Here is a 26,511-nt window from a genome sequence, read left to right on the forward strand (position 1 = left end):
CAGAAGGGAGGAGACAGAAACAGCGCGGGTCACGGTGCCCGAGAGGAGGGGTGGGCACCCAAAGCCTGCTCTGCTGGTATCACTGTGGCATGGCCCAGGGATTGACCGTGATGACCTGAGACCAGCAAAGGTCAGATCTGGATATGACCTTTGAGGTCACCCCATCCAGGCCTCCCCTTTCACCAAGGGAAACTGAGGCCTGGGGAAGGGAAGGGAGCCTGAAGTAGGCTGCCCTGTGTGCCTTCTGTCCCTTTGAGGCTCTGACCACTCCTGAGCAGTGAGATCTGCCCCTCCCCTTCGTTCAGCCTCAGTTTCATCATCTGTCAGATGGGAGCAGGACTCCCCATTGTGTGGAGATGCTCACTGATGAGGAGGCGCTCAGTGAGGGAGGCGAACCAGCGTCTACACATCACGGTAGTTCAGCAGTGGCGGTTAGGACCACTTCCCGTATCCAGGAGGAGGGTTGGGATGGGGGCAGGAGCTATAACGTTCCGTGGGAAAGACCCCAGCAGCTGCCACCCGCCTGCCTCGCCCTCCCCTTTCCTCCAGGCCATTCCTCTGGGGCGGGCCCAGTGCCAACAGAGAGGAGGCCTGAGGAGGTCGGGGAAGCGTTGGAGGAGGAACCTGCCCGTCTGGGGAAGACGGGGGCTGCTCATCATGACTTCTCGTAGGTGGCACCTATGCTGGCGCCCTTATGAAAAGGGAGGGCTGCAGAGCCTCAGAACCACAAGAGGAGTGAGACAGGCTGGAGTGGGGGTGGGAGGGGGCAGAACCAGCAAAGTTCCGGAGACCTCAGCAGCAGGAATTCCAGAACCTTCTCTCTTGGGCTGCATCATAACCCACTAGTGGATTACGAAATCAGAAGGTTGTAACCAGAATTTTCTTGGAATGGAATGGATAGACTAGAATAGGAAATATGGGTCTGCATTGTACACAGTAAGAATTGTTCTGTGAACCTTCTGCTTCATTTCTGCGTGTGTTTAATGGGTTGCCAGGTGAGATTAATTTCTTAGTCATTGATGAAATTTGTGCAAGCTGCTGTTTTAGAGCAGGCTAGGAATTACTCAGCTTTTGTTGCTCAGTATTAATTCTCCAAATCTGTGCTGTGGGTGTGTGATCACAGAGCCGAGCAAGACAAACGGGGTTCAGGCTGACGAGGAGACAGACATGTAGCGAGCAAACGAGTAAGTGAACACAATCACTGGAGAGAGAGGGAAGTGCTGGGGAGGGGGCACAGGGTGGTTTGTCGAGAGGGAACGGGGTGGGCAGGGAAGACGCCTCCGAGGAGGTCACCAGATCTGAGAAAGGCTGTTCCAGGCGGCGGGAACAGCACCTTCAATGGGGCTTGAAAGACATGGCACGTTCAGGGAAGGGCTAGAGGTGTGAGGAGGGCTGGAGAGTGAGGTGCCGGCCAGAAGGGGAAGGGCCTCGCGGCAGGGGCACTGCAAGTGCAAGGGGCTGGAAGTGGCAACAAATCCAGCAGGTTCTGGAGACCACACAGGGGTGGGGTTCCCTGATGAAACAGTACGGGCTGAGATTTTTCCCAGGTGGGGACACAGAGCCAGGGAGTCTGGGCTTGGTGCTGCCAGCAGTGGGGAGCTATAGAGTGTGCTTGAGCTCAGGAGGGCTGTGGGGGGAAGAAAGATTTCTCCCTCGGGGTGCCGATCATTAAACATGTCCTCCGCTGGCCTGCGGGAACTCCATTCTCCCCAGCCATGTGCCCCCCACCCACTTTCCATCACTGCCCCTCCTCCTCCCCCGGGAGCTGTTTCTGACCTTCTCTGAGTCCAGACACTGGCCTGGAAAGGGGGGTGGGGACTGACAAGTGCTCCCTCATCCCTCCCCAGCCACGCACACCCCGCCCAGTCTCACCTCTGCCCCTCTAACAGACCCCCCAGCCAGACAAGCCTGTGTCGAGGCCCCCCAGCCCTCATCTGTGAGGAACCCCAGCTAAAAGTACCCCTGGCTCAGAGTGGGAGGTGGGCACAGGACCCATGGAGTCTGCTGCTGGGTGAGGGGAGAGGACGGAGGAGGGTGGGGCTGGTAGACCCTGGTTCCTCCAGGCTAAAGCTTCCCGTTGCCAAGGCAACTGAGGCGCGGGTGCAGCCTACGAGGGGAAAGGGATGGGGTCTCTGAGGAGCCAGACCCCTCACCCCCACCCTGGTCCCCAACACCCCAGAGCCCTCATGGCCCTTCCCACAGCCGCTCTGCCTCTGTGTTTATGGTGTCCAGATTTCCTCTTTATAAGGACACCTGTCACATTGGATAGGGCCCACCCTGTGACGTCATTATAGTCACCTCTGCAAAGACCCTGAGGACCGGGCTTAGGACTTCAGCATGTGGGTTCTGGAGGGACCCACTTTTACCCATAACAGTGTCTCTAGGAGTCTCCTTTTTCAGCTCTCTGAGTCTCGGTCTCTCTTTCAGTCTCTCTTTCAGTCTCTCTGTCTCTGTCTGTCTGTCCCTTCTCTCCTGCCTTTTCTTCTCCTCCCAGTAGTTCTCTCTCCCTTCCCCGGCTCCCTTCTCTCCACCTCCCTCTCTCACAGGACTCAGACAGACCCAGAGTCCAGTCTTGCCTCTGTCCTTTCCCAGTTGGGTGAACTTGGGTGCATGGCTTTGCCTCCCTAGCCTCAGTTTCCCCATCTGCCAATCAGCTAACACCACCACCACTGACGCCAAGCTGATGGGCGAGCAAATGCATGTAAAATCGCTTGTAGGGTCAGCGTGCAAGGGAGGCGTGGACTCTTTAGGGCTCTGACGTCACTCTTCTCACCTCCCATCCTCATCTCAGGCCTGGGTGGGAACACAACGGAGGCCCAGAGAGGGGCACTGACTTGCTCAAGGCCACACAGCCAGCGGGGCCAGAGTGTCCCCTTGGCTGGGGTTGTTTCCACTGGCCCCTGTGGCACGGCGGGCAGCCAGCTGGCAACCGGGGCCTGGGGGACATGACGGGTGGGAGGATCCGCCCTGTCTCCTGAGAGGGCAGCGTCCAGCGCTTTGGAACACAGCTGCGGGGCAGAGGAGCCAGACTCAGAGTTTCCACCCCACGTGGTGGGGGGGAGCGGGGTGGGGGTGGGCAGCTGCAGGCCTGTTTCCATTTTCCGAGCGTTCACTGCGTCCCAGGCTCCATTTCACGGCTTCTGCGTGCCTCGCCTCTCTAATTCCCACAGAAACCCAGGGTGGCAGGTCCTATATCCCCATTTCTCATATGAGGAAACTGAGGCTCCGGAGGGCTGGCCTTGCTTGAGGTTACGGGATTAGGACTCTGATTCAAAACCCCCGTCAGCCAGGGTCTCGGGGCGCCCAAGGGAGTGGATGAACCTGCAGAAGCTGAGTTTGCTCCCAGACTCGGCGTCTCCTCTCCCTGTGTGGCCCCAGCTCATCGCCCTCTCTGGTCCGCAGTTTCTGCACCTGTGAAGTGGGGCTGGCAACACAGGCCCTTGTCCAGCCCGAGGCCGGAGGTCGAGGTGCTGCATTTTCAGTGTGCGCCCTTCACACCCCCGGCAGTGGGGGGGGGGGGCTTCTCTCTCCCTCCCTATCAGGCTGTGCAGCGTGGCCGACCTACTCGGTGCCCTAGATGCCGGTTAAGTCCTCAGACCTCCGGTTCTCAGTGAGCCGGAGCCCCGCCCCTGTGCCCTGGCCACCGGCGCTTCCTTGTTTTGCCAGTTACTTGTTTCTTTCTTTGGCGGATCCTTCTCTTGGGCTGTTTATTGCTTCCTTGTTGATTTGCGATGCTTCTTCTGCATTAAGGACGTTACCCCTTCATCTGGCAGCTTTTCCCCAGCCTGCTGTTTCTTTTTACCTCTTTATAGCCCACGTTCATCTGTTTTTTAATTAATCAATCCATATATATTGAGGGACCACTGTGTGGCAGGTGCTGTTTGCGCCCTAGGGACACAGCTATGAACCAGACAGACAGTCCCTGCCCTCCTGGAGCTCACGTTCCACTGGGAGACAAACAAGAAACAAAATAAATAAATTCTAGAAGGTGGTGGAAAGTAGTAACCGCTACAGAGGACAAAAAAAAAGAACAGAAGGGGTGTAGGGAGTGAAGAGAGGGATGTAATTTTAAATAAAGAGGCCTCCCTGAGAAGGTAACAGCTGAGCAAAGATTGAAGGAGGTTAAGCAAGCCACACGGAGAACTGGGGGAAGAGCCACTCAGACAGAGGAAACAGCTTGTGCAAAGGCCCTGAGGCAGGAGCGGGCCTGGTCTGTTTGAGGAGGCCAGTGCGGCCGGGGAGGCTGCAGGGGGTGAGCAGTGGGAGAGGGGTCAGAGATGAAATCAGGCCAGTCCTGTGGGGCCCTGAGGGCTGTGGTGAGGACTTTGGCTTTTACTCAGCGTGGGACCGGAGCCCGCGGGGTTGTGAGCCAGAGAGACTGGCGTGGCTTTGTTGTAACAGGTTCACTCTGGGTACTGAGAAGAGACGGCAGGTGGGGCTGACGCAGGAGGCAGGAGCCAGGGAAGGTGGGCTTTGATGCCGTGTGTGTGTTTGGGTGTTTTTCTTCTTTTTTTAAATTTCTAGCAGTGATTTTATGTTTTTACTTAAAAGCGTCCACATTTTGTTTCTCCAGTTCTTGAATAGGTGTTATGTTTAAGGGCTTCAAAAATAAAAAAGTGTTGAGAGGCACAACATGAAGAGTGTCGCCCTCGCCGTGTCCCCGTCGGGGCTCTGGCCTCCCGCTCCCGCTTCCCCTGGCCTCGCTGGCTGGCGTGCGGTGGCTGCAGCTCTGCCTCCCCCCTCACTCCGGGGCGGGCGATTCACCACAAGGTCAAACCCAGCACCCCCACCCCCACCCCCAGACCTGAAGCACTTCCTGCCCTGCTCCCTGGGAGGCCAACCATGCGCTCCCGTCTGCACGTGGCTGCCCCGGGCCGTGGGAACCGCCAGCCCAGCCCTCCCTGTCTGGCTCGCCCTGCACATCTCTGGGCCGCCCGGCGGGATGAGGGGGGAGGGGAGTGACGCCAAGCCCCCAGGGCTCTGGGCAAATCTGACCCCTAAATGGCAACCACCCCTCAAAATGTCCCTCTTTGGGACTCCTGTCCCCTTTAATCCCTAGGAGTGGACGGGGCCAGGGGTGAGAGGTCCCGTTGGACAGAGGGGAAACTGAGGCCCATAGAAGCTGAGTGGCTTGTCCAGGCAGGTGAGGGCACTGGACCAAGGAAAGGGGAAGTGAGCTAGGCCCCCAGACAGCAGCCGTTGACGGCTTGTGGGTTTTTCTGGGCCCATGGGGCGCCCGGGCTCCCCGGAGCGGGCCGTGATGTCCTCAGCGTTCTGGGCTCCCTAGAGGGCTGCGGGTGGGGATCTGGCTGGCCCCAGGCTGCTTCCCCAGGCGCAGGTGGAGTAGACACTGAAAGGGGAGAGGTGACAGGAGCAGGCCCCAGGAGCACGAGGGCCCCCCAAGTGCTGTTCAACTTCCTTCTCCCTGTGACATGGCAGTCTCACTTCTGTCACCCCTTCACCCACTCGGACCCAAATGACTGAGGTCCGAGCCTCCTGGGGCCCCCCAGGGGGCTTCGGGGTGAGGGCCAGGTATCCTGAGGGCACTGAGGCCAACTGGGGGACGTGGAAAGCATCATCAGAGAATGTGACACGCCTGGGGCCTGCCCGGAGTGTGTGTGGGGTCGGGGGACAGGGAGGCCAGAGTTAGCAGAGGAATGGAAACGCAGCTGCCCTAATGAGAGTGTCAGCGTGGCGTCCTGCCTCCTTGGGGTCCTGAGCCCCCGTGACGGACCCCCGCGGCCGGAGCAGGCAGAGCACCCGCTGTACAGCCCCTGATGTGGCCCCGCTCCAGGGTCCGGGTCACAGGCTTCAGCCCACCTCCAGGGCCCGGAGGGCTCGGACAGCTGGCTCCACCACACGTGTCCCCACAGATCAGCCAGGTGGGGTCAGCCCTGGCCTCTGACTGGGAAACTCCAGGACCCGGTGCCTCCTGCACTGCTCACCAGCTGGGTGACCTTAGTGAAGTCACTTCCCCTCTCTGGGCTTCAGTCCCATCATTTGCAAAATAAATGACAAATAGATTTCATCTCATTTGCCATCTCTGCTTGAATGGTCCTGACTTCCTGGAGCACCATGTTGAGGAGGATTCTGAAGGTGCATTTTGGCTTAGTGGAAAGGAGTGCTGAATTGATTGGTGATGCCTGCCACAGGTGCTGGGTAGGAAGTGAGACTACGCGTGTCACATATGGCCATCTCTGCTTCAGCCTTGTTTCTGGGGGGACATTTGGTATTAGAATTGCTGTTTCTAAGGACGCCAGGCCCCCCTCTGAAGAGACCACAGAGGTCTCCCCCTCTTCATAGACCAGTTTCTTATTTGGCTCAAGCCTCCATTTAGTACTTACCGACAACCCGTTTTCACTGAGTTTCATCCTCCATCCTAGGGTCACAAGGCTGGCTCAGACACGTTTCCAGAGGCTCACAATCTGCTGGAAGAGAGAGGAGTGGAACCACACAACTAGAAAGCAAGACAGAAAATGTGTGTCCTCAGAAAAAGATTCCCACAGTCCCTGGGGACTTAAAAGGAGGGCCATGAATTCGCTTGAGGTAGATCACAAAAGCCCCGTGAGGACAGCGACCTTTGAACCTGCCTTCACGGGGCAGGTGTGAGTTGGGAGTGGGCAGTATGGGCAGGCAGAGGGAACGGTGTGGGGAAGGTACCCAGGCAGGCGAGGGCAGGGAACAGCGTGAGGAACAGCAAGTAGGCAAGTCTCCCTGCATCGTCTCCTCCTGCCTGTGAACATTGCCTTCCAGCCAGGGCAGGTCCGAGGCATCTCTGCTTGCTCTTCCTTGGCAGGAAGGAGAGCCCAACACCCATCCCCCTTGCCCAGACTAATCCTGGGGAGACTTTTCTCTGTCAGAGCCTCCCGCCTCAGCCTCTGCACCGTGGCGAGAGGAGGTGTTTTAGCATAGCGTGGCTCAGAGCACAGACCCTGGAGGCTGACAGCCTGGGCTCAAATCGTGGCTCCACTGCTTCCTACAAGTTACTTCCCCTCTCTGTGCCTCAGTTTCCCTCTCCACAGAATGGGAAATCACGGACTTGTTGGGACGACTAGGTGAGGGGGTGAAGCGCTGCCCCCGAGTCGAGGACACCGTGGGCACTTGGAATCATGACCGCCAAGAGCGCCCCGCGGCCGACTCAAGCGGCTCGTTCCTCCAGACCGTCCTGTGAAATGCCTGATTCCCCAAAACCTCCCCGTGGAATTTCTGCCCCGAATTGGATGGGGAGCGTCTCGGTGAATTTCCTAGAGGAAGTGCACCTGGGCTGTCCCACAGGACGCCCCGGAGCACGCTCGCTCTAGAATGAACGTGGCAGAGGACCTCCAGGGACCCGGGGCTGCCGAGGGTGTCCCTCTGGGATGTTGGCTTCAAAGCGCCCTTCGCACGTGTGCAAAGGATGCACGGGGAGAACGTGCCTGAGCACGTGCACACGAGTCATCCGCTCGGAACACCCCCGCAGAGTCCAGTCTTCCTTCCTTCCTTCCTCGTTCCTGCCTTCGTGCAGCCAGTGTTTGTTGACCGTCTGCTGTGTGTCATAGACGAGCGCCGACGCCGGGGTGAGGGAAGGGCTCTCGACGACGTGGCGCTGCCGCAGAGACCTGAGTAGCCGTCAGCCTCTGGGGGAGAAGCCTCGGGCAGAGGGCACAGCCAGTGCGCAGGCTTGAAAGGAGACGTGCTGAGCACACTGGAGCAACAGCAGCTGTGTCTGGAGTAGGGAGAGGGAGGGGGTCGGAGATGAGGACGCACAGGCAGGAGAGCCTGGTCATGCCCAAGACCTCGGAACAGCAGGTCGTGACTAGTACTGTGACAAAACAGTTAGGTAAGCTAAGGCAAAGACAGGGGCTTCTCTGGAGTGGAGCGGTGGGGAGGGTCTCTGGTGAGGTGACATTTGAACAGAAACCTGTGTGAAAGGAGGGAGCAAGGCATGAGGATGTGTTGGAAGAGCATTCTGGGAGAGGGCTCAGCAAGTGCAAAGGCCCTGGGGTGGGAATGTGCCTGGCATGTTTGAGAAACAGCAGGGAGACCAGGGTGGCTGGGGTGGAGTGGGTGAGGGGTGAGCGCAGGGGAAATGGAGTTCAAGGGGGAGGTGCTGGCTATGTCGCGAAGAGTAAGCAGGTCGGATTTTACTCTGAGCCAGGTGGGAGCCACAGGGGGTTGAGGGCAGAGGAGGAGCAGGATCTGATGCAGGGTGGGAACGGCAGCAGGAAGACCAGCATGGCAGCAGGACCCATCCCTGCCCTGGGGTAGCCGGGTCTGGTTCTGGCCGGAGCAGATTCCAGGGGAGCCTGAAGAATTCCCCTGAAGCTGTGCCAGGCTGGGCCCCGAGAGGGTGGTGCAGAGAGTGGAGGCCGGCCCCCCTTCCGGGAGGCCTGCGGGCAGCGGTCTCTTGTCCAGGGCAGGAGGATGTTCTCACTGACTCGGAGGAAACAGCGCACCCCACATCAAAAGGGGGCTGGGTGGCTCCCACGCTCGGGTGTCGTGGGAACCCTGCCTCCTCGGGTTCTCGCGGGGGGCCTGCCGATTGCGAGAGGCTGGAGCCGCCTCGGGGCTGTCCCCCAGCTCGCTGAGGGTAAATAAAAAGCAGTCCCGCCCTCGTGCCCCACTCAACCCTCTTCCCAGGAGCAAGACTGGCTCTTGGGACCCAGGGCTGTGTGGTTTTTAAGGGGTGCCAGAAATTGTAAGGCAGCCGAGAGCTAAAACCTTCCTTTTCTGGGGTACCCTGCTGCCTAACTCCCCCCCAAAGCCTCAGCCAGACCAGGGCCACAAGCTGGACCAGGCTTGGGCACCATAAGACCCGGGGTAGCAAACTGGCCTTACTAAAGGGTAGAGACAGCCTGGAGTGCTGCTGAGGATTCTGCTCGGCTTGAGGGTGCGGTGATGGATTAGTGATGTCTGCCACAGGTAGGAGCCAAGAAGTGGTGGTATGCACACTAGATAGTTTTTTTTACACCCATTTTAAAGATAGCCCTGGGGAGAAGGAGGGATGCTTTCTTATGAGACAGAAGGGAAAGAAGGGGGTGGGGAGACCTAGGTATGTTGAGGACCTTAACAGTGTGTCTACACTAGAAGTGTTTTGAAGGACAGGGCAGGGAAGAGGTATATACCTCTGTGCTTTCCTGTAAGAGTATGGGGAGGGGTGAGATTAGGGTGGTGATACCCCCCCAGGAAGGTTCTGGAGGATTATGCAGACCCCGCGAAGGGTCAAATGGATACTCAGCCCTCATCTCTTGGGTCCCAGCTGCTAGACGCAGAAAATCAGAACATGTCCACTCTCAACCAAACTATGAGCTTTACATGTTTTAATTCATTGAACCCTCACAAGACTCGATCCCCGTTACAGATGGGGAAACTGAGGCACTGAACCTTCCCCCCACACCTCAACTGACCAGGCCCTGGGGGGTACCGGCCCCCCAATTGCACCTCCCTCAGGAGCTGTGTTCAGTGACTCCAGGCCACCAAAGTAGTCAGTGGTTCTGATGTCCGCTCCAGACCCCCCGTCTCCTCAGGGGCATCTGGGAGGAGAGCCCCGGCTGACCGGGGGTCAGCCTCTGTTGCTGAGCAGCCAGAGTGAGGGGCTGTGTGCAGTGCGTGGCATTGTGCGTGTGACTCTGCACAGTGTGGGCCTCCCCGGCTGAGCGTCTGTTTGTCGGTGTGGGGGAGTGTGGGTCCTAGTGCGTCCGCGTGTGTCCCCATGTGCGAGTGGCGGGGTCCCTTTGCAGGCTGCAGAGTTCTCGGTGCTTGGGGGCTCTGCGGTGCATTCCCTCCACATTTGCTCTCTGCTTTCCCACAGCAAAGCGTGTCTGGGGACGGGTGGCTGTGGCCGGGCTGCACTGCTCTGCACGAGCTGCCTTCTCTTGTCCAGTTGCATGTCCTCGCAGTGTGTGCACGTGTATCTCTGTGTGTGGCATGCTCCTGGAGGGTGTGTGTACGTGTTTGTTCTGCAGCAGTGTGTGTGTCTGAATCTATGTGTGTTCGTGTGGATGTGTTCCCTGAGGCTTGTCTGTGTCTCTCTGTGTCTGTATGTGTTCATGCTGTGCGTCCCTGGTGCGCGTGCGTGCGTGTTTGTATGTTTGCGTGCAGATGTGTGCGGCATGGTCCCCAAGTATACGTGTGTCTGTCTGTATCTACGCAGAGGGGGCTTCCGGCATGTGTGTGTGCCTGTGTGTGCCTTTATCCATCACGTGTTCCTGGTGGGGGTGTGGTGTGTGTGTCTGTATGTGTACGTGTGTATATCTGTGTCTGTGTACTTGTGTGTGTGGCGTGTTCCCCACGTGGATGTGTGCCTGTGTATATAGGGCATGTTCCCGGGGGGGGGGGGTGTTTCTGGACCCACCGCAGCCCCCCCAAGCCTGCCAAGTGTACCATTTGCTTGAAGCTGCTTCCCAGCCAGCTCCCTGGGGCCGACTGCACCTGCCGGGGGCCGGTGACCAGGTGGCGCTGGCCGGGCAAGGGGGGCTGGAGCAGCTCCCTCCCCAGCTGTCCCTGCCGCCACCCTCCCTGCACCCCTCCTGGCACATCCCTCAGCCCCCAGGCTGCGCCCTCCTTCTCCTCGTCGGAACGTACCCATCCAGGGTTCCGTGCCCATCAGCAGCAGGACACCAGTTCCCCTCGTAACCAAGCCCTGAGGTCCGTGGAGACCCAGGCGGGCACACGGTACAGGTCAGAGCGGGCTTTCTCAGCCAGCCCTCCAGCAACCCTATAGGTGAGGTACTGTTATCCCCATTTTACAGAGGAGGAGACTGAGGGTCATAGGGGTTAAGTGACTTGCACTGTAATACTTTGGTGGTTTCCTCTCCAGGATGGAGAGAATTCACACCCCGACTTAGTGGGCCGAGCTGCAGAGGGGAAATTACTCAGCTGGGATTACACGGCAGCAGTGATGACGGGGATGAGGACGGTTAATGCTCGTCGTGTCTTCATTTGGCACCAGAAATTGTGCTTTGGCTCTTGATGTGGAGAATTTCATTGACTCCTCACAGCGAACATGAGGAAGGTTCCATCTTATCCCCATTTTACAGATGGGGAAACTGGCTTAGCAGAGGTGTGGTCACGTGCTGCGTGTCACCCAGTGGTCGAGCTGAGGTGTGAAAGCAGCTCTGGCTGATGCCAAAAGCCACAGCTCTTTGAGGGGAAGGGCAAAGAGGGGAAGCAGGCTACGTTTTCCTCGGGCCTCTGCATTTGAAGAGGGGACAATACCTTAGGCACAGGAACTGACATCAGTAGATACTCCAGAGGGGAAAAAAGGTCATTATCAAATGTCTTTGGAAGACCTGGATGTACCATCGCTAACTGTATTTCCTTATGCAGGACTTACCAGAGCCTTTAATATGCTCATGTGTGTTGTGAATTTCCAAAAGGGAGACAGTGAAGTGTTTCCTAAATTATCTGGTCCCTGAATCCTCCTCTCCCGGAACCTTTTATGGGGATTAGCACTCTGTGTAGCAAACTTTGAGAGACACTAGAATGGCGAAATCACTAATAGTTGGGGTTCGGACAGCAGCCCATGAAAGGGAGCTGTTGGAACCGAAGTGCTCTCCCTACGATGGAGGCCGGCTGTGGATGGGAAGAGTCGGTACCAAGTGTAGGGACCCATTCCGTTATAACAGGGCCAGAGGTCCCGGTCACACCCCACCCCATAATAGAAGGCAGTCAGAGTAAGGATGGAGTTCCCTGGTGGTCATTCTAGGTGACCAGGACAGGCCCAAAGGGGTCTGAGTATGCCCAGGAGCCAGAGCCAGATGGCTAACGGGGTCCCCGGATCCTTTAGTGTGGGGGGTGGGGTCCACCTGCGGCCTCTTCTCCTCTCCCCTCAGGGTCCCCGCGCTCCCGGTGAAGAACTTGAATGGAACCGGGCCGGTCCACCCGGCCCTGGCAGGTGAGGTCCCGCCCAGGGCGGGAAGGAAGGGGGGCCCGCAGCAGGCAGCCGCACCTGTCGGCCGTGACTCCGCCCCTTCCCGAGCTGGTGGGCGGGGCCCACAGAAGGCCCGCCCCTTGGCTCAGCCTGGTGGGCGGGGTCTGGGGAGGGGCCCCACGCGTCCACCCAATGGCGGGAGGGCCGGAGGGCCGGGTGGGTGGGGCCTGGGCGGGCGCCCCGCCCCCGACCGCTGCCACCCCGCCCCCAGGGATGACCGGGATCCTGCTGTGCGCGGCCGGCCTGCCCGTGTGCCTGACGCGGGCCCCCAAGCCCATCCTGCACCCGCCGCCCGTGAGCAAGAGCGACGTCAAGCCGGTGCCTGGCGTGCCCGGCGTGTGCCGCAAGACCAAGAAGAAGCACCTCAAGAAGAGTACGCCGTCCGCGCGGCCCCCGACCCTGGAGTTACCCCCACTAACCCTCGACCGCCACCCTGACCCCTCAATTCCAGTTCGTTCTTAGACTTACGGTCCCACCTGCATCTGAGCTCAGCTCCCGGCCCCTGACCCCATCTGCCACCAACTCCTATTACCTCTGACCTCCAGCAGCCCCTGACGTGGGCCTCCTGACAGCCCCTAAGCTTCTGACCCCAGCCCTCCGACCCCTGACCCCTCCTGAGCCAAGCCTTCAGGGGCAGACTCGGGACCCTCAGGCCCGCCCCGCTGTGTTCTTGCAGGTAAGAACCCCGAGGATGTGGTGCGAAGGTACATGCAGAAGGTGAAGAACCCGCCTGATGAGGTGAGCCCCCGGGGCATGGGGGGGGGTCCAGGCCTGACTGCTCCCCTCCCACGATGTGAATTCCTTGCGGTTCTGTGTGTTACAGCCTCTTCTCCCAGTGTGTGGGCTTCTTCTCACTTTCTTTACATGATTTTTGATGAACAGAAATGCTTAAGTTGAAAAGAATCATATTTATCAATCTTAGGATGGGCGACAGTTTTCGTATCTTATTTTCACCCATATTTTCCACCAGACGTGTTCAAGTTTTCCTTTTGATAGTTAAGCCTGTCATCCCCCTGGAGGGGTGTGAGGGAGCCGCTGCCATACATCTGAACTCAGTACCTGGGGTCCCGTCTCCTTTTGACAGATGGGTGCCAGCGAGGGGGGTGGTTTGGTGGCCTGGGGGCCTGGCTCCCGCTGAGGGGCAGTGCTGAGCGGGGGTGTCCGCCCCCCCCAGTGCTCAGTCTCCCCTTCTGCCCGCAGGACTGCACCATCTGCATGGAGCGGCTGGTCACAGCCTCCGGCTACGAGGGTGTGCTTCGGCACAAGGGCGTGCGGCCCGAGTTGGTGGGCCGCCTGGGCCGCTGCGGCCACATGTACCACCTGCTGTGCCTCGTGGCCATGTACTCCAATGGCAACAAGGTGGGCGGGGCGGGGCCGTGGGGGGGGAGCAGGCAGCGGGGCGGGGCCGGGACCCCTGGGGACCTCACCGCCAGCCCCCACCCGCCCAGGATGGCAGCCTGCAGTGCCCGACCTGCAAGGCCATCTACGGGGAGAAGACGGGCACTCAGCCGCCCGGGAAGATGGAGTTCCACCTTATCCCCCACTCGCTGCCTGGCTTCGCCGACACCCAGACCATCCGCATCGTCTACGACATCCCCACAGGCATCCAGGTGCGCCCCCTCGGACCCCCGACCCTGCTCCTCTGACCCCTCCAGAGGCCCCCACCCCTGTCCCCTGTTCAAGCCCTGCTCCCGCTCCCCACAGGGCCCGGAGCACCCCAACCCAGGCAAGAAGTTCACCGCAAGAGGCTTCCCACGCCACTGCTATCTGCCCAACAACGAGAAGGGCCGGAAGGTGGGTGCCACGAAGGTGCAGGGGTGTGGGTGGGAGCGGGCCAGGGCCTGCGGTTCCCATTAGCCCCAATCCCTGCTCTCAGATGCCTCCCCCATCAGCATTGACCATAACCACCTGTGTGCCGAGCCCTCATCTCATTTACCAGCCCACTGAGGTCAAGGTCTCGACCCCATTTTACAGATAAAGAAACGAAGCCTCAGAGAGGGCAAGTAACTTCAACTAGGTCACACAGCTAGTAAGTGGTGGAGCCTAGATTTGAACCGAGGCTCTTCACTACCACACTATAGATTGTCTGCTTTTACTTTTTGTTTTTCAAGAGAAGTGAGAAATTCAGACATTCACGTGAACTCTCCAGGTTTTTGCATATTGCCAAGGAAGCCACAGAGTGGCTATTTAACACCTTGTGGATCCAAACCAAACACAGCGGAGGGCCGTCAGTTTGAGATCCTTCCTTCCTTCATCCCAGAAGAAACAGGCAGATAACTTGGAGCGAGCTTTTGCTGGGGAGTGAGGCCAGGGAAGGAAGTGGCCGGCGAGGGAGGGAGGCTGGGCTGCCCGTGACCTCGGCCGCCCCGCCTGGTCCCGGGGCCCCGTCCTCCAGGTGCTGAGGCTGCTCATCACGGCCTGGGAGCGGAGACTCATCTTCACCATCGGCACATCCAACACCACGGGCGAGTCCGACACCGTGGTGTGGAACGAGATCCACCACAAGACGGAGTTCGGGTCCAACCTCACGGGCCACGGCTACCCGGACGCTAGCTACCTGGACAACGTGCTGGCTGAGCTCACAGCCCAGGGCGTGTCCGAGGCTGCGGCCAAGGCCTGAGGCTGCCCACCTTCCCTCCTGCTTTGCCAGCATACACGTCCCTCTGCCGGGTGTGTCCTGGCGGCCCAGGGTCAGGGCTGGGGAGGAGCCTGCGGAAGGAGCCAGAAGCATTCCAGGGATTTAGCTGGTGGCAGTTAGGGTGATGGGAGGCCGGCTCTGACCCGTAGCTCCCTGAGAGGGGTGGCAGAGAGGGTACTGGAAACCACGGCAACCTCCGTCCTCCCTCACGCAAACACACGTGTCCTGGTGAACACATGCACGCACACCCACGTGCCTCTACTTACCCCCAAGCTGGGGGAAGAGACAGGAAGACCCCTGTGACACTCCGTGTGGACCCCACCTGTGTCTCTGTCGCATCTGTACAGGCTTGTCTGCCAGCAGGAGGATTCAGGTCACGCACTCGGGCCTGCTGGGGCTCCCGGGGGGGAAACGGGGCACTTGGGACGTTCAGCCTACCCCCATCTCTGTCACCGGTCTCTGCCACCCACTGATGGGCAGTTGTGGGCCCATGGGGTGGAAGCCTCAGATGACTGAGCAGTTTTGCAAAGGGGCAGGCCACGGAGAGGGGGACTAGAGGTATCTTATTTTGTGCTTGTGTCTCTGCATCCTCCTGGGACCCTGACCTCCTCCCCTCCCCTCCCATCCCCATGCCTTATGTCTGTCCCAGATAAGGCCCTGTTCTCCCCCCCGCCCCCAACTCTATCCCCGCCATCAAATCGCTTCCAACGTCGAGACCCGAAGGCTGGAGCTTCAGGCTTCAGGAGCAAGGAGGAGGCCTCGCTGAGCCAGCAGGTCTAAAGAGCAGCTCGGACAGCAAGGAGTCCATTCCAGTCCTTGGGATTGGGCAGTGGGTGGCTCACGGTCTCGGCCAACCAGGGGCCCGTTGCCCAGGCAACTCACCAGCTCCGCCTCTGTTGATTGGCTGCCGCGGTGGAAGTCGGCCAAGACTTAAAGGGCCGCCAGCGACTGCTCTTTTGAAAACCTACCAGTCCCACTGTGGGTGGAGAAATAAACGGTCTTTCTCCTCCTCCTCCGGGCTTTTCCTGCCAAGGGGGGGGGGGCTCCACCCCATCGGGGAGCTTACAGCAAGATGACGACCCCAGGACCACTGTCGCTCTCAGCCTGGGGCAGCTGGAGACGGATGGTCCCCATAATTCTCCTGTCCTGGGGCAAGCAGGGGCTGTCATGGGGGCAGAGGCAGACCCTCCAGGCCTGGAGAGTGCTCTAGAAGCTCCCTGGGACAGTTACTGTGAGGAATGAGGGCCGCGGGCTGAGCGCCTCCGGGAGAATGTGCAGGAGCTGGGAGACACCGTGATGGGCTCATTGGGACCTCAGAGCCCCAGCCTCTCCTCGAGGAGGAGGGCCAGCTTCCGTCTAGAGAGAGAGGGACAGATCCCAGGATCTGCAACAAGCCGCGTGTCAGTCTCTGCAACATCCCAGGATGCTGGGTGGCTGTGGCGGATGCTGCGGCTCCAGGCGACCCCTGCTGGCCACGCGCGGGATGGCGCCGTGTCTTTCCTGGTCCACCCTATCCCCAGCCAGGCGGGTTCAGTTTCTGTCCCTCCCTCTGGTCACACAAAGCCGGAAACGAGACCTTGGTGGCCTTTCCAGTTCTGCCAGATGGGTGTTCCCAAACATCTTACCTTCTGTGATTCATTCTCAAACAAAATCTCATCTCAAACCCTCATTATGATCGCCCAGCCCTGTGATCCTCAAATGGCATGTTCATCCACGTCCCTTGAGGAACTTGTTAAAAAATCCCGACTCCTGCCCCCACACTCCCTCAGGTCGTTCGGTGGAGCTGGGTGGGGCCCAGGAATCTGCATGTCTAGCAGACTTGGGGTGGGGTGGACCACAGTCTGAGAAGCCCCTGCCTGGCTCCAGAGCCACCTCTGTGGAACCCAGTTTGAACACCACACATCTGAACTCACTCCCTCCTCATTTTATACAGGGTAAACTGAGGCCTAAAGAGGAGAAAAGAGTCTGACCCGAGGCCTCCCAGGCTCCAAGGATCTGAGTCTGGCACACTGGGCTCCCAGCCTCAGTTCTTCCTGAGGGCACCTGATTCTGGAAACTTGTGGTTAGGACCCTCGGCCAAGGGCAGGGTTCGGGAGGATCAGTGAGGTCACAGGGACTGGCAGACACGAAAACAGGAAGGGCTAAGCCCGTTTAGTGCTCGTCTGGGGCAATAAGACCACATGGGCATCGGGGATTCAGGTACAGCTGTATCCAGCAGCTCAGGGCCAGGCTGGCCTCATTGGTGTGGGCAGAGGCCAGTCCGGTGAAGCAGAGACCAATGAGTTAAGTTCCTCATCCCATCCACTCCAGTCTGCCTCAACCCAGAGAGCGAGACTCATTCAGTGCAAGGCTGACCCCCTGCTGAAGGGCCTCCATGCCCCGGGTTCCGGGCTTAGGGCACATGGGACGAGGATTTTTCCAGAAGCCTCCAAGCCACAGCACCAGCGAGGTACAGGACAGCCACAGGGCACTCCCGGACCAGGGTACGCTGAGAAAAGCCCAACAGCTCCTTACTCCTCCTGCCAAGCTGGCTCTGGCATCTCCTCAGGGCCCGAGGGGGCCGGGGGCCGCCTTCCCCTGCTCCTGCTGCCGGAACTCCTCGTGGGCTCGGTCCAGATCTTCGAGGACCTCCAGCAGGCGGGCGGCTGCCTCTCTCTGCCGGGCCAGGGCATCAGAACCGGCCCCTGGGAGGGAGACAGGGGGCCACGGGGGCTCAGCCAGGCCAGGGCAGGCTGCCCCAACCAGACCCAAGGGCTTTCCCAGGCTCCAGATTAGCCTTGTGCCCTGAGACTCCTAAAGTGTACCGGAGCCACACCCACAGCCCCCGGGCCTGCTGGTGGACCCGAAACAGGAGAGTGGGGGGGAGGGCATCGCGGGGTGCTTGGCAAGTTGTGGGGAGGTGTCAGAGGGGCCAAGAAAAGGGACCTTCTAACCCCTTACCTTCCACGGCATTGGAGCCCTTCCCTGTGTCTGCCTCCGGGGTGGTATCCACGTTAGAATTCTCCAGGAATTTCATCCTGGAAGTTGAGAGGGAGACAGACCAGGCTGGGCCCTGATTCCCAACCCTGCTCTCCACCCTAAAGATTCTCTGCTGGTGGCAGGAGAAATGACAGGCTCTCCCTAATCACCATCATCACCATCACTATCACCATCACACAGACATTTACAGGCGTCAGACTCTATTCTAAGCCCCTAACATGTATTAAGCCATTTCATTATCACAAAACACTTATCTGAGGAAGGTACTTACTATTAGCTCCATTATACACATGGTCACTAAGACACCAAGAGGTAAAGTAACTTGCTGAAGGTCACACAGCGTAATAATAATTGTGAGCATTTATTGAAAGCTGACTGTGTGGCCAGCCACCTACAAAGTGCTTTACTTGTATTGGCTCATTTGACTCTCAGGACAATCCTGTGAGGTAGGTTCTCTTGTTATCCCTATTTTCCAGATGAAGAAACTGAGGCACAGAGAAGGTAAGCAACTGGCCCAAGATCACACAGCCGGTAAGTGGCCGGGCCACTTGGGCAGGCCAGCTTCAGAGCCCACTCGATAATGAGTTGGAACAAACCTCTGTCACTGAATGACACTGATCCTGAGGCCAGGACGGGGAAGGGACACACCCATCATCCATGCCTGTGTCTCTAGATCCCCAGGTATTAAATGACCCCAAGATCCAGTTCTGCATGAGGGCCCGCCTGAGGATGCTCCCCAGTCCTCATCTGGAGCTGCCCCACCCGGGAGGCTCAGCCGATGCGCACAAAAAGAATGAATGAATGAGCATGGGAGGCCACAGTGGGCTGCCCAGCTGGTCACGGGGTGAAGTGGGACGGGTGGGGGCACCCACCTGAGCTGGTCCCGGCCCAGGAGCAGCTGCCGATACACCATCTGCGTCTCAGCATCCGGGTCCAGCGGGTCACTCCAGTCCCCCAGGGTGACGGCCGAGTGCGTGCGGCTGCAGCCGGCGGCTGGGGAGACACGGCATCGTCAGTAACTCCTCCCAGCCCCTTCCAGAAGCCCATGGCCAGGCAGTCACCAAGCCCCGCTCCTTCTGCCTCTAAAATCGCTCTTCAAACCGACTCCTTCCTTCAAGCCCGGCTGCCTCCACCCTCTGCCAAGAGAGCAGCAGCCTGGCCCCTCTCCATCCCCCTCCCACACTCCGGGCTCCAGCCACACAGACTCCTCCAGGCCTGCAGCCCTCTCTGCCTCACCTCCAGGCCTTTGCTCTGCCTGAAACGCTCTTCCTTACCCCAGCTTCGCTGCCTAACTTCTCAGGTCACATTTAAGCAGCACCTCCTCCAGGAAGCCCTCCTTGCTCTCCTACCCTGGGGCTGGATCATCTTGGTACTTACGACACTGTATTTCACTTGTCTTCCTCCAGAGCACGCTCGATATCTGTCCGTGTACACTAGACACCTGGCACATAGTGGGTGCTTAAAAAATCATAGCTCCATTCAATGAACACCATGTGCTGGACAGTGTTCTAAGCGTTTTGCTCATCTATCAACTCATTTAATCCTTGCAAGAACCCTAAGCACTATCAGCAACCCCATTGCACACCTGAGGAGACAGGCAGAGAGAGGTTAAGTGACTTGCCCAAGGTTGCACAGCCAGCCCGGGCGGAGGCGGGACACCGCTGATTGACAGGTGGGCGGGCGGACTAGGCTCCGCCCCCACGAGTCCGCCCCGCGCCTCACCTGAGCGCTCCGCCCGGAGGCAGCAGGTCCAGCGCGCGCCGCGGAAGGCCCCGGGGTGGCAGGCGGCCAGCTTGTCCGGGTTGGGCGCGCTGGCCTTGCGCAGGGCCGACAGCCACTGGCTGAGCTCGTTCACGCTCTGCAGGGAGTGGGGGCGGTCAGGCGTGGGGGACCCCGGGCACGCCCTCCGCCCGTCTCCGCGGGGCCTCACCTTGCACTGGAGGTAGGTGGTGCGCAGCGCCCCCGCGCCGTCCCGCGTCACCACTTGCATCACGTGCGGCAGCTGGAAGGCGCCCTCGTCCACGCGCTCCACGGCGCGGATGTGCGACACCGGGATGGAGGAGCGCGTCTGGGAGAGAGGACCGTCGCTGCTGGGCGCGCGGGGGGCTGGGCCGGGAGGCGCGGCCCAGGGGCAGCTCTCCTGGGGGTGTGTGCATCAGGTGCGTCCCCGGGGGTGGGGACATTCAACTGTGTGTGTCTGTGACCTGCGTGCATGTCCCCTCGGCTGGCCCATGAGTCCCGCAGTCCTGCCCCATCGCTAAGTGACAACTTATCTAGGCATCAGTTTCCTTCTTAAGGAGAATAAGAGCAACCACTTCTATGGCACTTGGGATGTGGTTCTAAGCACTTTGCATCTATCGACTTATTTCATCATCACAACACATTTCTGAGGCTGGCTCGATTCTTCTTCCCAATTTGCAGATGAGGAAACTGAGGCACAAGAAGGTAAATGACCCTCCCTCGGTCCCTCGGCTGGTGGAGCGGAATTGGAAGCCAGGGATCTGAAGTCTCGAGTGGCGCTCGGCTGGTACAGCAGTGCTCAGTGCGGGCACCCCCTCCAGGGCTGGCTGTTATTATTTGTGGATGTGTGCACTCAGAAACGGGTGCATCTTGAATGGCCGCCCCCCAAGAACACGGATTTTACACCTTGTTACTGCTGTGTCTCCAGTGCCTAGAACACTGCGTGGTACCCAGCAGGCACTCAATAAATGTTTGATGACTGAATGAATGAGTGAATGAATGAATGCCTGGATGTGTGTGCCTATACAGCCGGGCACGTACCCCTGAGCGAGCAGACCCAGTTTTATGTGAGTCTCATGTGTGGACGTGGGTGGGTGGTTGAGCAGTGTCCACGCGCTGCCCGTGTCCACCTCTGGGAGGGTACGTCCGGCCCGCCAGGGCACATCGTGAAGGACATCTGGTGATGAGTATGTGTGGGTGTGTGGCTGTGCCACAGGGCGCAGAGGTGTGAGCAGAGCCCGGCCGAGAGTGTGGACTTGCTAAATTGCTACGGGGCCTTGGCCAAGTCCTTGCTCCATCCTGGGCCTCAGTTTCCCCCTGGGTACAAAGAAGCCACTCTCTGGGGAAGCCACCTCTGGAAACCCTCCCTGTGGGCTGGAGCCCCACCTGCCACTCAGGACCCTTGGAGTAGGAGAGGGTCTCCCCGCTGAGCCGGAAGTAGCGCTTCTTGAAGGCGAAGCGCGTGGCCAGGCTGCTGGGCTCGTCCTTGCGCTTCAGCAGGTAGCCTTCTCGAACAATCACCGAGGGCGGGACCGGGGCCCTGGCGGGGCCCCCGGCCTCTGGGAAACAGGGAGGGGGAACAGTGAACCCCTCCCATCCAGGCTCAGCCCGCCCTGCCGGCGTGCCCAGAGACCCCAGGATGAGGCGGGAGGACAAAGGGGACGACCTTGGACCCCACTCCTCTGCGGGGATGGACTCGCGGGAGCACAAGTAGGCCTTGATCCCTCTCCTCCCTGGGACCTGCAGGCAGTGGTGCGGGCGGCCAGCAGGGGGCGCCACCCCTGATGGAGTCAGTCCAGGGATCCAGCTGCCCCGGGAAGCCCAGCACCCGGGACCCCGCTGGGCCACAACTGGCGCTCCACATTTTGACAGGTTGCTCCTATGTGACAGGGACCCAACTATCTCATGACCTGGGCCCCACACTGTGACACGGACTCAACCCCAACTTCTCTGCTTAAAACTGTCCTGTGGCTCCATGTCACTCCAAGTCAAAGCTAAACTCCTTCCAGCTGCCTACAAAGCCCCACACGATCTGGCTCCTCACCTCTCCTTCGCTCCCCCTCATTCACTCTTCTGCACTGGCCTGCTCACTGGTGCTCTCTGTCCCCGCCTCAGGGCCTTTGCACATGCTGTTCCCGGCCTGGCATGCTCTTCCCCAGGATCCTCATGCTCTCTGTCCTCCTTCAGGTCTTTGCTCTAATGTCACCCTAATGAGGCCATTCCTGGCCACCCTATCTAAAAGTTCCACCTGCCACCCCCACCTCGACATTCCCTTCCCGCCTTTATTTCTTCTTAGCACTCATCACTCCCTAACACACCGCGTGATTTGCTAATTCATCTTGTCTATAGCCTGTGGTCCCCACTAGAATAAAGCTTCCGTGAGAGCAGGGGTTTCTTCTGTCCTGTTCACTGCTGTTCCCCAGGACCTGGAACAGTGTCTGTTACACAGTCGGCACTTAATAGATATTTGTCGATTGTGTGCAGACCGGGCCACAATCCCCACCCACCCCTCCACATTGGCTAGAGTGTCCTGGAGGGCAGGGCCCGAGCTCTCTTCATCTCTGAGACCTAGCACAGCGGGTGCCTGGAAATGTTAGTTGACTGACTAGCTGATCCAGAGGTCCGTAGTCTCAGTGCTGGGGTCGGGGAGGGGTGGGGGAAGGGCAGGCCCAGAGGGTCCAGTGGAGCGACAAGCCAGGTGTGGCAGGGGCACAGGAACTCACCCTCCTCCTCATCCACGTCCACCAGCTGGTCCAGGAAGTCCCTTACGCGCGAGATGCTCTGCAGCAGGAAGGGGTGCAGGGGGGCCATCCACAGCTCCTTGCCCTGGCCCAGCTGCTGGCCCAGGTTTCCGATGCTCTGCACAGCCTGGAGCAGAGGAGCAGGGGACGCCAGGGCCACGGTCACCACGGGAGGAGGGGCCCTCTGTGACATACACCCCCAGAGCCCTCACGCTGTTCCCCCGCGAGCCCAGATCCCCCCACCCAGGACTGCCTGGTCATAGCACGCACACTCTGGAGCCCATCGGAACCTCAAAATGTGGCCCCTTTGCCAAGGATGGCCTAATTCATACTAAGGTGTAAATGACTGCTAGCCTGCTTCCCACTCTCCTCCCAGAAGGGTAGGGTTTTCATATCAAAAGAGGAAGCCGGAGGGCATGGCGAATGCCTCCACACTCAGGGCGGGAGGCTGGCGGCGGGGTTTCAGACAGGTTTCCTGGGTCTCCTGCGGGCCTGGCCTCCCGGCTCTGTTCCCACCACGCTCTTCCCTGGCTGAGAACGCCCAGGACGGGGCTCCACTGCCGGCACCTTGGCAAGCAGCAGCAGCGAGCGGCTGGTCTGGGGGTCTGCGTGCTGGTCCCGGAGGTCAAACAGCTTCGGGGTGAGGATGGCAGGCGCGAAGAAGCGCAGGAAGAGAAATCCGCTGATGGCCAGGTACTTCACGTCCTGGCGAGGGGAGCAGCCCGTGAGAGGGGCCCCCACACCCACTTCCCAGCTGGGGAAACTGAGGCAGCAAGGACCATAGATTGGTGGTGCAAGCGAAGTATCAAGTGGTCTGCCAAGGGGGCTTTTCCTCTCTGGGCCTCAGTTTCTCCAACTGAAAAATGGAGTCACAATACCAATCCTGCACAATCAGATTTAGCCAAACAGCCTCAGAGTCTGCTCCGGGCCAGGCACCGTGCTAAGGGCACAGCCCTAAGAGGGGGGCACCATGATTCCCATTTTACAGATGAGGAAGCAGAGGCCCAGAGACGTCAAGTGACTTTCCCAAGGTCACACAGCGGATGAGTAGAGGAGGCAGGATTCAAACCCAGATCTATGATTTATGATAATAATAGCAACAGGCCAGATCCTCCTCCATACACTTGTTTATTTAATAGTCACCGTATTACATGTCCATTTTACAGAGGAGGGAACTGAAGCCCAGAGAGGGACGGTCCTCTGCCCAAGGCCACACAGCTGTAAGTGGCAGAGCCGGGTTTGAACCCAGGCTGGACTGAACTCTCTGCTCATCACCACAGTCTCCTGCATTTGTCACCAGCTCCCGTGGAGCGCTCGCTGAGTGTCCGGAACTAAGCCTGAACTATCACGTTTAATCCTCAAACAATCCCGTGGGGTGAGTACTATTATCCCCATTCTCCAGATGAGGAAACTCAGGCCCCTGAGCCTGTCTCGGGTGCACCCCAGCCCCAGCCTCTGCCCTCCACACACTGTGAAGTGGGGTGCCTGTCCGTGTGAGGCCCAGGCCCGGCCTCCCTGCAGGTAAGGCGTGTCCCTCCAGCTCCTGCAGAGGGGACTCAGGAGAGGGTGGCCTCCGTCCCGGGGACATCTGGCTCCCCCGGACCGCTCACCCCTCACACCCGCCAGGCTATGTTTAGCCCAAGACTGTGCTCTGTCTTTATTTAGGGGCTGGATTCACACATGAGACCATGCCCCCCTGGGTGCATGCCAACGTCCTGGGGCACCTCTGCGATGATAGCAAGCCCCGCCGGGAGCTGGTACCTGGAGCTGCCCCGAGGGAGGGTCTCTGCCCCCGCCCCGCCATCTGGAACCCTGAACTGCCCCCACGGCCACCACCCCCTCCCCGGCCACATCCCGGGGTAAGTTTAGCCTTTGACATGAGCTCGTTAACTTCCTCCTTTCTTGAGGAGGAGGAACAGGTGTGAGAGCAGCACAGCAAGGGGCTCCCTGGGTTCCCCCATCCCATCCTCCCTCGAGGGCCTGAGAAGGTCCCTGCTCCCTGCCCACGGCCTCTGCCTCCCAGGGGCCGGGAACTGGGGGATGCTTGGGCGTCACTGATACTGCCCCCCCGACAAGGGCCAGGCTGGCTGGGGACTGGGCCCCCCTTCCCTTGCCTCCTCCCTGCCAGCTGTGTCCCACTTAGCACCTCCGCCGGCAGCCCAGGTGAGAGCCCGGCAAAGCGGGGTGTCATCAAGGCACGTCCCAGTTTGGAGGCCCAAAGCTCACTCCTCAGTGGGAGATGAGGCGGCAGGAGGGAGAGACCCCAGCTGGGAGTCCAGACGCCTAGGTCTGAGTCCACCACCCCTGGCCAAGGCCCTTCACTTCTCTGGGCCTCCATTTCCCCATCTCTAAACAGCAAGTGAGGAGAGATGTGGCATAAATCAATTGAAAAATGAGAGATGGCACATAAAATCCAGAATGTTGGCTTAAAAAAAAACAACTCTGCAGATTGGCAATCCTACATGGCAATAATTGATTGTCCGGAGCGGCCCCCTTCAGACAAGTCGTGGGAGTCCAGTTTGCCACAGTCCCCACCACTCCCTACTGCCCCACACCCAACTGCTTCATTCATTTCCTCACCTGCCTGAACCCTGTAGCCCCTGAGTTTTCAACTTTTGTATTAATATTGGTAAAGCCCTAGCACCTGCAGGGACTTATTTCTAGACTTTATTTTGGGTATCTGCCACTGAGCACCTACTGTGTGCCAGCTCTCCTTCTCTCAGAGCTGGAATTTAAGGTGCACCTACTTTGTGCAGACTCTCTTATTTGGTGGCTATGAGCACAGATGCAGGAGCCTGCCTGCCTGGATGGTGCCCATCCCAGCACCACCCCTTCCTGGCTGTGTAAATGAACCTCTCTGGCCTCAGTTTCCTCCTCTGTGAAATGGAATCATAGTGGCACCCACCTCACAGGGTGGATGTGAAGACTAGATGAGGTAATAAATACGTAAAGCACCTGAAACAAGGTCTGACCCGTGGTAAGGGCTGCATACAGTGTTAGCTGCTATGATGATGATGATGATTATTATTAATGATTATATTACCCCTGGGGCCCGGACCCTGCCAGGAACACGGCCCCCACTTCTGCCGGGACACACAGGACTTAGCGTGGGCAGCCCGGTTCTGTCCCACCTCTGCCCCGACCCCGGGAGACCCCGGACAAGCGACTGCCCCTCCCCAGCCTCGGTCTCCCCCCGGCCCACCTCGTGCTCCGCCTGGGGGAAGCGCTGCTCCACGCGCCGGCGCAGCTCCTTGAAGGCGAGGCGCATGGCGGGCGGGCAGCGCCCCACGGAGCCCACGATGGCGTCCACGATGGGCCCCAGGTAGCCGGTCAGCAGCCCCAGGCTGGCCTCGCGCACGTGCTCCTCCGAGGGCGCGCCCTTGAAGGAGATTCTCCTGGGGAGGACGCGGAGCGGCTCGGCCTCGGGGCCCAGCATCGGCCCCTCAAACCTCCCCGGCCCCCGCCTGCCCATCCGCCCACATCCTCCCCTCCCACCATTCCCACCCGGCTTCCCGGATGCTTCAACACGCTGAGCTCAGAGCCTCCGTACACGCTGTTCCCTCTGTCTGGGATACTCTTGCCCCCACGTTCAGCTTAAACGTCACCTCCTCAAAGAGGCCGTCCCTTCCCCATCGCACATCATCATGGACTCTGGTTCAGTGCAGTTTCAGCATGGACGTGCCAGACACACGCTCCCACCTCAGGGCCTTTGCACATGCTGTTCCCCCTGCCTGGAACACTATTCCACCAGATCTGCACACAACTCCCTCCCTCACCTCCTTTAAGTCTCTGCTTCATCTGGTCTTCACATCCAGCCTGTGAGGTGGGTGCCACTATGATTCCATTTCACAGAGGAGGAAACTGAGGCCAGAGAGGTTCAGCCTCATCTGTGAGGCTGTCCCTGTGACCACGCTGTGGAATGTCACAAGCCCTCCTCTGCTCCTGGCACCTCCCGACCCTCCCCTACTTTGTCTTCCTCATTCCACTGATCACCTGCAACAGCCTTCCTCTTCAGTTTATTATCTGTCTCCCCCCAGAAGAGGTATTCCTGTCCATTTATTCCTTGCTGTGAACAGTGTTCAGCCAGTGCCCAGCACACAGTGGGTCCTCAACACTTGTTCTGTTGAGTGGATGGTGGACTAGCACTCTCCCATCTGCAGCTGTCCTGTTCCTTTCTTTCTTGTTCCCATACAGGTGTAGGGTCCATTTTGCCCACCCTCAGACTGCAGACTCCACGGAAGCCAGGCTGGGGTTCTCGGCCCCCCTGTGTCCTGGACCCAGTGAGCTAAGCCCTGAACTAGTTGTCTCTGGCCTCATGTCATTTAATCCTGATGAATTAAATCCAATGGATTAAGAAGCCTGATTGTTCCCACTTAACAGATGAGGAGACTGAGGCTCAGAGGGATCCCCTTGCAAATAGGTGGCAAAGTGAAGATCAGAACTCAGGACTCTGCCAGCTCCAGAGTCTGCCTGCCACCCTGCCCTGCCCAGGTCCCCGGATG

The 26,511-nt window shown here is 59.2% G+C and overlaps 2 protein-coding genes across 3 annotated transcripts in view; one reads left to right on the forward strand and one right to left on the reverse strand.

The window, feature by feature from the left end:
• Positions 1-15,363, forward strand: part of DTX1 (deltex E3 ubiquitin ligase 1) — a 34,206-nt gene extending 18,843 nt beyond the window's left edge. The window contains exons 3-9 of one of the 2 annotated variants that reach the window (XM_058531465.1): positions 11,814-11,875; positions 12,123-12,284; positions 12,588-12,649; positions 13,112-13,270; positions 13,360-13,521; positions 13,616-13,705; positions 14,307-15,363. In XM_058531465.1, coding sequence (XP_058387448.1) covers positions 11,814-11,875; positions 12,123-12,284; positions 12,588-12,649; positions 13,112-13,270; positions 13,360-13,521; positions 13,616-13,705; positions 14,307-14,531 — 922 coding nt within the window. In that variant the 3' untranslated portion in view covers positions 14,532-15,363. Of the gene's footprint in view, positions 1-11,813; positions 11,876-12,122; positions 12,285-12,587; positions 12,650-13,111; positions 13,271-13,359; positions 13,522-13,615; positions 13,706-13,885 lie in introns of both variants that reach the window. The other variant, XM_058531466.1, reaches the window with a different exon arrangement.
• Positions 15,364-15,878: 515 nt separating this feature from the next.
• The window catches only part of RASAL1 (RAS protein activator like 1), a 28,027-nt gene continuing 17,394 nt past the window's right edge, over positions 15,879-26,511 (reverse strand). The window contains exons 13-21 of the mRNA XM_058531464.1: positions 25,212-25,404; positions 22,577-22,714; positions 21,992-22,136; positions 20,655-20,827; positions 19,459-19,596; positions 19,251-19,386; positions 18,401-18,521; positions 17,490-17,566; positions 15,879-17,233 (exon numbers count right to left, since the gene is read on the reverse strand). Of these exons, the coding sequence (XP_058387447.1) occupies positions 17,094-17,233; positions 17,490-17,566; positions 18,401-18,521; positions 19,251-19,386; positions 19,459-19,596; positions 20,655-20,827; positions 21,992-22,136; positions 22,577-22,714; positions 25,212-25,404 (1,261 nt within the window). The 3' untranslated portion in view covers positions 15,879-17,093. The remainder of the gene's footprint in view (positions 17,234-17,489; positions 17,567-18,400; positions 18,522-19,250; positions 19,387-19,458; positions 19,597-20,654; positions 20,828-21,991; positions 22,137-22,576; positions 22,715-25,211; positions 25,405-26,511) is intronic.

The sequence above is a fragment of the Diceros bicornis genome, chromosome 35 (genome assembly GCF_020826845.1).
Source record: "Diceros bicornis minor isolate mBicDic1 chromosome 35, mDicBic1.mat.cur, whole genome shotgun sequence".
Classification (NCBI taxonomy): Eukaryota; Metazoa; Chordata; class Mammalia; order Perissodactyla; family Rhinocerotidae; genus Diceros; species Diceros bicornis.